The sequence below is a fragment of the Euleptes europaea genome, chromosome 10 (genome assembly GCF_029931775.1).
Source record: "Euleptes europaea isolate rEulEur1 chromosome 10, rEulEur1.hap1, whole genome shotgun sequence".
Classification (NCBI taxonomy): Eukaryota; Metazoa; Chordata; class Lepidosauria; order Squamata; family Sphaerodactylidae; genus Euleptes; species Euleptes europaea.
In genome coordinates, this window is record NC_079321.1 from 69,246,409 (window position 1) to 69,257,633 (window position 11,225).

Genomic DNA, 11,225 nt, shown 5'->3' on the forward strand with positions numbered 1-11,225 from the left:
CAACAACAGAGTGGATGCTCTGAAGCCATAGCTTTCGCAGCTGCACATCATAGAAGAGTATGGGTGGCTGTGAGTTTGGATTAAATAAGCAGGCTGATCTGGTGCCTTTTACCTGGTAACCCTTCCCACCTGCCATATCAACAGGCTCTTTGCTGGCTTTTTGTTTGTCTTTTCTTTAAAAAAAAAAGGTGCCAGTTGATATCACTGTAGCCATCCAACATGATAATACCAGCTAGTCATTTTAAAAAAAAGATGGCAAACTGCCCACTGGTGCAGTGGAGGGCAGTGGGCACCAAGTGGGACCTAGATCAACAGAGATATCCCCCGCCAATGACAGAGTGGATGCTCTGAAGCCATAGCTTTTGCAGCTTCACACCACAGAAGAATATGGGTAGCCGTGGGTTTGGATTAAATAAGTATTCACTGCAAGATTTTTCCTCCTCTATGTTAGAATCTAATTTCCAATTTACTGAGGAGTATGGAAGGATAAGTTATCTGTAGATAATCTATCTTCTGTTTTCTTATCCCCCTCCCCTTGCAAAAATTTGGACAATCAACTACTCTGCTGTTGTAGACCCTCGTGTTTCGGTATAACCCATGCCTCTAATAGACCATAAGACTGTCTGCGTTTCTCTATTACAGCTTTCAGAAAATTCAGCAGTGTGTGCAGGTCATCAAGATGTCCAGGAAATCTTGGTATCCTTTCTTTGCTCCTGGAGTGGTGCCCTATACCATAGACCCATAACCAATAATTGTCACCTCAGGATTAACACTGACCCAAGTTTGTCAACTTTGTGGTTATTTTTCCATCATTCTGTTGCTTGATGAAAAATACCTTATCTGTAACAATAGCTTTTTGTGCTGGAGGTATATCATCTGTAGATTGACTAAACCATGTCTTAGTGTGTGGTGTTGATTTGGACAGGGATTTAATCTATAACTGGCAGGCAAAAGTTCCTCCACAACAACTCAACCCCTTACAATCTCTTGCTGATTAAGATATGCATGGTAACACTAGGGTCAAAAGACCTTTGGTGTGAGTGAAGTCATTTTCCAACAGTTGAATTCATTGGTATTTTGCTCTCAACATAATTGCCGCTATATATTCAGTTGCTGTGACTTCATTATGTCATTATGCAGCCACCTGATGTTTTTCCACCCCATGCTTTTTCTGGGTTACAAGTAAGGCTATACTTCACTCTGGTGACACATCAAAGTACTCAAGCAATTCTTTTCCTTTGACAGCCTACCAACTCTGAACACAGGATAGAGTGGGGTAAAGATCCAATGATAACAAACGGATTAGATACATTTTGTAATGAATTTCTAACTTCTAAAGTCAATATATCAATGCCATATTGTGACAATGTGACAATCTTTTCCCATGACAAATTCAAACAACGCAGAATCAGGGCCCATTGTGTTCAAAGATGGAGGCTTAAACTGGGCCAGTCCAGGGCCTGACACTTCATAGATAGGAAGAAGTTTGTAAAGTAACCACTATATAATCTTCTGTACTCTTGAGTTCAATCACTTTTGCAACTGCTTCCAATAAAAATGTTGTCAAAATAAAACAGCTGTATTCTCATATAGCTGAATTACTCTCACCTGTTCTAGCCATCCATTATGGTGAAGTGGATGATATGTTGGCTTCAACCTGGATTCCAAGCTCTGTTTTGTCATGAAATGCTGACCTTGGACCAGGGGCCCTCTATCAGCATAACCTCTGTTTCAGGACTGAATCTTTTTAGGATTGGGATAATAAAATGCAGTGTGGGAATAGGAAGCCCCCATATACAGTCCTCCTTGAAGGAAGGGCAGGATAGCAATGTAATAATAGAAAACTAACACAAGAATATGGAGGCTATCATATCACACAAGAATTTACTAATGGGGGGGAGTTTACAATTTTTATTTTGCCCAGAGATGGATTATATGTATACACAGAACATTTTTTTTTCAACTGTCAAAAAGGAAGGTCTTCATTGATATCCCAGCAAAACCTGATGGGCAGATTTTGCATCCTTTCCTTAAAAACGCTGTCAAACCTTTCACTCTGTGCTACAGTCATTATGTTTTTCCAGTCCCCAATAGTACCTAGTACAAGGAGAGAGAGACAGAGAGACAGAGGACATTGCAGTGAAAGTGGTTAGATGGACATCAGTAACTTCTGTATTTTATTATGATGAAAATTAAATTCCCCCCATGCCCCCTAATTTACATGCCTTTATTTCTCCCAAGATGAACCAGAACCCAAAAGCCTCTTCTAGTGATTTCTCCACTCAAGGCAATGGATACTGAAGCAGCTGGCAGTGGAGCATCCTACTGAGCAGAGAAATAGGGAGCTGCATCGACAAAACGTAGACCCTCTGTGACGGATAAAGGGTTCAACAGAGAGACTTGGTAATGGTCAGCCGATGTCTGGAAAGCTGACAGGCTTCTTTTTGGAGGGAGAGAAGAGATCTTGAGCAGTTGGCTCTGAGCTCCTGAACTGTGTGGTGGTGTGGAGAGACTCTGAGAACACTTGTCCAAATACTACCTAGCTTGTTTTAAAACCAAACCTGAGTCGTGACAAGGGGAAGATGGTGGCAGTGTGTGATGATAGCCCCTTTCTTCAGTCCCTTGGTGGGAGGGGGCTTCTGAAACAGGGATTTGTTCCCACAGGAGGTGGGCAAATCTAAGGAGTGGGAAAGGTTGTGGATGGACCTCCACTCACCGATACTTTTGTGTGTGCTGGCTAGTCTGAGTCCACACTAAGTATTTTGAGTCTGTGAACATTTTGAGTAACATCTAAGTTTATTACTGAGTATCTTGAAGTAACTGAACTGAGAACTAAGAACTGTGCCTGAAACCAACTAAGATTTTGAACTGCCTGTAACCATTTAAGCTTTGTGCCTCTCTGAAAGAACAACCTACAATCTACAAACCTTTTCTGTAAATAATAAACATTTTTTTATTCACCTTTTGAATTCAGCCTCTAAGCCTTTCTATTTCTACTGGGGGGAAGGTGGAGAAACTCTCCTCACAAAATCAAAGGGTGACTGTCTGTGGGGTAGAGTATTAAATCCTCCTCTCAGCTATTGGTAACAGGGAGAAATTTGTGAGGGTCCATAAAGGTGGGGAAACCAGAACAGAAATCCCCTTCCTTCCCCGCTCCCTCACAGCCTCCACATTAACTCTTGGAGACCTTAATTCTAGCGCGATTCATTTGGATCCTTCACATTCGAGATACACCTCAGGGCAGCTCTTGGGATTTCTGATTTAATTGGGTTGATGGGATTAAGAGGGGGGAAATAATCTCAAATCTTGCTCTGTTTAATAGAGGAGCCCATAATCATTGCTGTGTTGTATGAGCTACTCTATGGGGCTCTCTGAATGTAATGTTCTGACATACTATGATTCTCTGACTACTGGGCATGAGTGAAGTACCTTTGCGAAGAAAGCGTCCTTTGTCATGGTCTAGGAGATCAGCTGGCAAGTGTTCATAGTTTGCTCTGGGATCCACTCTCATTTTATCAAATGAAGCCTTATCCACAACAGCCTGCAACTCATCCTCAGTCAGCTTCTTTCCTAGGAAGGTGCATATTTTCAATACAGAATTTCTCAGGTCCTGAAATGGGACATGGTTTGGTGTCAGACCATCCGCAACTGAAAACTCAAGGACCCAGTAACTAAAAGAATCAGGCATGAGGATAATAAGGATTCTCACACAATTTAACATGTGTTATCTGGTATGTCCTTTTCAATTATATTACTGGGTCATAATTAAAGACACGTCTGCAATGTTGTATTACATATAATCTTTTGATGATATCAGCATACAAGTCTTTGTTGTTGTATTATAATACAGTATACCATGGCCTTTCTTATGTTCTTATGTTAACATTTAGTATATATTGTTTTATTTAAAACATCAATGGCCTTATTTATTTTCTTGTAATAGTGTATTAGGGATATAACTTTATATTTGATATACATCTCTATTCTTTATCACACAGCTGCACAGAACTGTTACTGTCGCTGGTCTCCCTTTAATTACGCCTTCCTTGTGAACCTACTACAGGTACAGAGTGTTTTTTACCAGCATGGTCAGTGTTAGCCTTGCTAAACTTCTGAGTATTTTTGTATTAGTTCATTTTGACCAACAATTGTTTTTTTAGCAATTCTTGCATTATTTCATTATTTGTGGTATGTATTGTTTTTAGGTGCTCCTACCTATTATCAAGTCTTTATAAATGGTTTGACTGGTAGAGCCAGCATGGTGTAGTGGTTAAGAGCAGTGGTTTGGAGCAGTGGGCTCTGATCTGGAGAACCGGGTTTGATTCCCCACTCCTCCACGTGAGCGGCGGAGGCTAATCTGGTGAACTGGATTTGTTTCCCCACTCCTCCACATGAAGCCAGTGTCAGGCATGGCTCTGAGAAAGCAATGTTGTGGTTTCCCCAGGTGCCAGCCAAGGCCAGCTTCGTGCCCTGTAAACAGTGTGTTTAGACTTCTTTCGTGGGAACTCTCCTAGCACCCTGACAGCTCCAGGGAGGGGGGTTGCCATGGTATCCAGATTTACCCAGATTTGCCCTTTGCTCTTCTATATATGCCCGTACTGTACCCATAGCTTTTACTAGTGTCCATTTGACTCCTGGCTTCTGTTACCTGTGGATTTTTCTAATAAATCAGCTTTCTTTGGACTGTCTATCTGCTGAAGTCTGTTTATGGGATTATCACAGGACTAGAGCTCACAGCCAGCTGGGTGGCCTTGGGCAAGTCACACTCTCTCAGCCTCACTTACCTCACATGGTGTCTGTTGTGGGGAGGGGAAGGGAAGGTGATTGTAAGCTGGTTTGATTCTCCCTTAAGTGACAGAGAAAGTCGGTATATAAAAACTAACTCTTCTTCTTCCCTTCAGGTGTGTATTTTTTGACTTTGGAGAGAAAATTTTAAGGTGTTTTGATCCATTCATCTGTGATATAATTCATTCAGTTGATTATAATGTATTACAGTATATTGAGAACCAACTTCAGCCAATAAAGACTGTCGAAACAGGATTACATCCAGATTCCTGTTCCCACTACTGCAAATATTTCCCTATTAATGTATATATTTCCTTACTACTGTCAATATTTTTGTTAATTGTTTGCTATTTACCTTTTGGCCAATTTTGTAATTCCTGCAGATGTTTTACATCTGTTTGTTACTTGTTTAATCTTGTGTGGTGTAAACAATTGTTAGTGCCTTTTTTATCACAGTGTATTGTTCATTCTGAAATGTGTATTATCACTCCCTTTGCCCATTCTGAAAGTGTCTGAACATCATGGATGAAAAGACCTAATATACGTCAGGTGGTTTATCTGGTTCTTTATCTTCAGAGGCAACAGTCTTACCTTCTTCATTTCTTCATAGGTAAGGAAGAGAATATTGAAGTCACCCTGGTGATTATACCAGCCTTCGACATGGTCTAGCCATGAACTAGCTAGAACTGATAAGAAACAAATGTATTTTGGTATTAAAAATCAAGCAGGTATAAATGAGAGCTGGTGTTATACAGTTGTGTGAGAAGACAAGTTTCAGTTCCAGTTTTATCTTGGTCGTGGACTCATTATACCCCTTGTTGCATTTTATGGGTTGCCACACCTTCATGCATACATACATGCTATTCTTAGTTAATTTTGAAATAAAAACACTAAGATGGGAAGCTTACTCCATAGAATGGGTATCTAAGGTGCACCTCATACAAAGAAAGACCTGCTTTCTTGGGTGAGGAGCATTTTTTTGTTTATTAATTTAGAAAATATATATTCTGTCTCTCAAGAGAGTAGCTTGAGGCACTTCACAAATAAGAAACATGATAAAATCTTTACAATTAACCTGGCAATCCTATCAGCCTAACATCTGACTGTGATCAAGGGAGCCCAGGTCATTGGGCATATACTTAAGATCTTTCATTCTAGTTTTGTCCTTGCTTCCCACTTGGTTCTGATGTCTAGTTGAGTTCTAGTCATGGCTGATGGCCTACATTTCTAGCTTTGTGACTTGTTTTGCTCCTGGTGGGAAAACCCCACTCTTACTGACAGGAAACCTTGTCTTGGACTTTGGAACCTGGAAAGAATCAACCTTTTGGTAACGTCTAGAGAACTGAACCAGTGTTTATAAGTGTGCTTTTGGCATTAGTCTTTTAGCTTTATTTTATCCTTGCTACTCACTGCTCTTTTATTTATTCCTGCACAATGTTAATAAACCACTTTAATTATATTTTGTGGTATTTTTGAATTCAGGAGGCTTCAATCTGAATCCAGTACTTTGGACTTTATTGGCTATGCCTACCAGAATAATTGTTTTTTTGAAACTTGCCTTGTAAGAGTCTTACATACAAGGGGAACTTTTTTGTATTTAGTCCAAGACGGTTGTAGACTTGTCCCTTGGTCTTTGGCTGGCTGGGTAGTAAAGGGACTGGAGTCCCACATCAGCTTTTGTAGTTTGTTTTCTTGAGCTGCCCTGTACCAAGGGTCTATTGAATTAGAAGCCCTTGACATTATGTACTTTTTTCTATCATTGAGTAAACTCTACATTTTAGGTTTTGACGTAGGTCTTAATCAGTTAACTAAGAAATCCCTTCTAATTGGTATGGAGCAATAGTACCGTCCCAGATCACACTAGAAGATTCTACATAGTCACTATGATTAATCACTGAGATTAATCCATTTTAACCCATGATGCCCTGCCAACCTGTTTTGCATCTTACTCCCTTTATTCTGTTCAAGAGGTAATCAGTAACACTCCCGTTGATTGGAAAGCCCCTCTTATCAAGTCTAAAAGCTCCCATACTCCTTATTTGGGAGACAAATTAGTCAACTGGTTTGAATAAATGAAAGGCTGAGAAAAGGCAAAACATGGTATATAATCTTAAGAAGTCAACCCACCATGAGTTTACAATCATTATATGGTGGCATCATGTTCTACTGTTTTCTTTCATTTACGTAGCTTTACATTGATTTCTTATTAGAAGACTATGAGAATTACATACATGTTCATTTTCAATAGATGGATCTATGCTGTTTTTTAAAAAGCATTGACTCACTGCAAAAGGTAATTTAAAAAATACTGACAAGTCCCAGCATGATACTACTTTTTAATTTCTGTTCTACCATAGTCCATAGGCTGTTCATACTAAAGTAACTGTGTCATCCGAAGCAGAGTTACTTCCTTCAAAGCCCACAATGGATTTAGCAGGGTGTAACTCTGCTGAGGGTTGCACTGTGAATACCTCTCGCTATACTGTATATAAACTCTCAGTACTACATGATATAAATAGGAAATTTTGTGTTTCTTATTTATTTAAAGCTCTCTTTAATCAAGTAGTTCATGTGCGCCATTGGTGGACATATGAAGCTCTTGTGTGTGTGGGCTTCACTATTCACTTCAGTGCAGAAGGCATGTGTATATACTTTAGATATACTAAGGGCCAAACTAGACATGATGGCGGCCAAAGGGTCAACCTGTGGCCATCAATGCCATTTTAGAGGAAATTTCAGGCCTGCGGTACAGCCACAATGGTCAGTCTGTTTCCTCCCTCGGTGCTTGTAAAGCTCCAAGACAGCGCGTCCTCAGCTGTTTGACCACTTTAAGGGCCCATGGGGAGGAACCATGATTGCCTGCCGGAACCGCGCCTTACAGGCCTTTGCGGAAATTTTAAAATGGCTAAATTTCTCTTTAAAATGGCACTGGTGGCAGTGGGTTGGGCCCATGGCTGCCATCGTGTCTAGTTTGGCACTAAGTCGATGGGGAGGCTGCCCTAGGTGTGGAAGTCCTAGGTGGGCGTTAGGCCATGTGCAGTTGTAGAGAACATCTAGTGTGTGTGTTAAGTGCTATCACGTCACTTCCGACTCATGGCGACCCTATGAATGAAAGTCCTCCAAAATGTCCTTTCTTTGGCAGCCTTGTTCAGAGAACATCTAGACTGAGGTATAAATTCGTGACCAAGTAAAAATCTTTCATTGCCTTTGGAAGTTGCTCAGGCTTCAGTGAACAAGAAGGGTTAGCACTGGCAATCCTCACATGGGATGTGATAAAGAGATTGCACTATGGATCATTCATAGTTAGGATTGCCAACCTCCAGGTGGGGCCTGGAGCTCTCCTGCTATTATAATGGATCTCCAGGCAATAGAGATCAGTTCCCATGGAGGAAATGGCTGCTTTGGAGGGAGGACTCTATGGCATTGTACCCTGCAGAGGTCACTCCCCTCCCCAAACCCCACTCTCCCCAGGCTTCACCCCCAAAATCTCCAGGAATTTCCCCACCCAGTGGTGGCAACCCTATTCATAGTAGAGAAGGGGACTCTCTCTATATATATTTATATATGACCAAAGGCTGTATCAACTTGAATTGGGCAAAAATATTTGCTCTAATTTAGATGGTAAATTATAATACAAAATAAATGGTATCCAACTTATTTATCTTTGTGTTTTAATTGGGTTTTGGTTGAAAATGGTTCTGACCTTATACATTGTAGTCAAAAGAATGTAGTATAGGATTGTGAACAATTTGTTCTACTTTTTCAAGAGTTTTCTCTCTCTCCCAAAGCAGGAAAGGGATGCAGGGACAAAGATTATTAAACTTGTAGCTATTTTTAAAAAATCCTTACCTTCACCAGCTAAAAAACTTTCCATGAAATCATCAAAGTTTCCTGCTGTTTCCATTAAGACTGAAATTCTGGTAAAATGGAAATAGGAAACCAAGACATCCTTTGGGTTTCTTGCCACATAAATAACCTGCAACAATACTGATAATTAAAATAAAACCCAATATACTCTATTGGGTTAAACCTTAGAGGTACAAGGATCAGTACTGAGACCAGCACAATTTGCAATGACACATTTTCACTGCAGAAGAAAGAGAGGCTGGTAGAAATATCCCGAGAGGCCTAATATTGTCAGTGGAAACAGAATTAGAGGAAGACGTTGGATCCTATGAAATTGTAAAAGTGACTGTCCTTACCTTTGCTCTTTTGTTTCTTAACCCCTTAGGTACCAAATAGTAGGGCAGATGGGCTGCAAAGAGTCGAGGGGATGGGCGACTGATGTAATCCATACTACGGATGTTGTACTCCAGCCAAGGGACCCTGTCCATTATGTCTGTGTCCTCAGTTCCATCTCGATGACCTTCATGATAAATCAGGCTCAAAATGTTCTGAGTCCATACTGTGCCTGAGAGTGAGAATAATGTTGTTATTGACTTAATATCCTAAATATACATAGAACTCGGTAGTGTAAAACAAAATACAGAATAAACTAGCCTCTGCCCCAATGAGAGAAATAAAAGGAGGGCCAAAAACAGTCAAAGAAGAAGAAGAGCTGGTTTTTATATGCCGACTTTCTCTACCATTTAAGGGAGACTCAAACCGGCTTACAATCACCTTCCCTCCCCCTCCCCACAACAGACACCGTGTGAGGTGGGTGAGGCTGAGAGCTGTGACTAGCCTAAGGTCACCCAGCTGGCTTCGTGTGTAGGAGTGGGGAAACCAATCCAGTTCTTCACCAGATTAGCCTCCGCCGCTCATGTGGAGGAGTGGGGAATCAAACCCGGTTCTCCAGATCAGACTCCACCTCTCTAAACCACCGCTCTTAACCACTATACGACGCTGGTAAGGAGAACAGGAAACAACTATAGTTATATAGGTTTCCGTTCAATGGGAGCTGAAGTTAAACCAAGGGTTTCATGGAAAGAGGATTTTCAACAAGAGGTGTGAAAGAATAGAAATTAATTTCAGCCAGTTTTTCCATTTTTAACAGAATTTAAAATAATAAATAGTTAAGGGTTCTCTGATTTAGATGGAGACGGGGTCAGTCCCTATTTTTCAAAGCTGAAAAGACTTCTTCTTATTACTGTTAGCCCTATTAAGGGAAGCATACTGATAACATATTGACAACCTGTACATTTTCTCCAGATGGGGCACATAGAACCTCCAAGGAGCAGTTTTAGGTGTGGTGTGGGGAATATGATTAACCCTTCCCTCAGTCAAACCAAGATAGTTGTAATAGATCCTTTCATAAGGTAAAATAAGATTAAGTAAAGGAAAGATACAGCAGCTTCTCCTCATGTTGCTTAGATCTCCCATGCCTACAAAATGCTGACTCATTGAATAAATTATAAAGCATTTAGATTGATACGTCAGCGCCTACTAGATATAGAAATGCAGACCCTAACCTCCCTAGCTAATAGACACTGTTCCCCCATGTTTCATGGTATTCCTCCGGCTTATGGAGCTGCAGCTTCCTACTTGTCTCATTTGGAGTCACCGGACATTCGCAGAACGTTCATGCTCGCTAGACTTAACATTCTTCCCTCAGCTATCCTACAAGGAAGATACAAAGGAATCCCTTTTATTGATAGGTATTGTCCATGTAAGACTGGGGATCCCGAACACTTAACTCACGTGCTGTTGTACTGCCAGCTTTACATGAGGCCGAGGAATACTTATATTAAACCCTCACTGCCTAGTGAACAGAATCTTTCAGATCAGCAGTCGGTGATGTACCGTACCTTTTATCTGACAGAATCCCCACCGTTACCCAACAAGTAGCTGGTTTTCTCCTGTCTGCACAAAGGATTTGTGAGCAGTTTGTACGTACTTCTAAGTAATGTCTTTTTAATGTAATCTGTTTTAACCGATTTTGTAATTCTGTTTATGGTATACTGATGTAAATGCCTAATAAAAGTGATGATGATAATGATGAATAAATTATATACAATACATATTCAGTGGAGTCTAGTAAAAGTCAAGTTATTCTTTACAAAAAATATTTGTAGTCTTACCTGATTTGGGATAAGTGACTAGGAATACATCACTATCTCTGATTTCAAAGTCTTCCAGTGAATCTATGTATTCTGCTGTAGCCATCTCGGGTTGGAAATTAAATCCTTTGTGGTTGAAAACGTACTCCTTTGGTGGCTGCATTGCTCACACTGCTAGCTTAATCATACAAAAATTCAGAGTAGTTCCTTGTGATACAATAGAGTGAGTAATATCTAACTCAATGAGTAATATTCTTCCATCTCAAAAATTCGGCCGAATAAAGCCATTAAAAACACAATCGCGCTTTTCCGCGGCTCCGGGGGGGGGGCATTTTTGGGGGTAGAGGTCCGAAACTTTCAGCGTAGCTTCAGATGTCCCTTCTTGCAAGAACCCCCAAGTTTTGTAAAGATTGGGTTGGGGGGGCTGAGATATGGGCCCCA

General features: G+C 40.6%; 1 protein-coding gene across 1 annotated transcript; it reads right to left on the bottom strand.

Moving 5' to 3' along the window:
- Nucleotides 1-1,966: 1,966 nt before the first annotated feature.
- LOC130483457 (amine sulfotransferase-like) lies at nt 1,967-10,947 on the bottom strand. Its single transcript, XM_056856215.1, has 6 exons — nt 10,806-10,947; nt 8,988-9,196; nt 8,635-8,761; nt 5,377-5,471; nt 3,430-3,610; nt 1,967-2,097 (listed from the first exon to the last, which is right to left on the bottom strand). Exons 1-6 carry the CDS (start codon nt 10,945-10,947, stop codon nt 1,967-1,969), a joined length of 885 nt encoding a protein of 294 aa, XP_056712193.1.
- Between the last annotated feature and the right edge of the window lie 278 nt (nt 10,948-11,225).

Coding starts and splice junctions, on each gene's coding strand:
- LOC130483457 (XM_056856215.1), bottom strand. CDS start 10,947: ATGCAGCCACCAAAGGAGTACGTTTTCAACCACAAAGGATTTAATTTC. Junction 9,197..10,805: donor AGTCACTTATCCCAAATCAG/GTAAGACTACAA, acceptor TCTCACTCTCAG/GCACAGTATGGACTCAGAAC. Junction 3,611..5,376: donor CCTATGAAGAAATGAAGAAG/GTAAGACTGTTG, acceptor GTCCCATTTCAG/GACCTGAGAAATTCTGTATT.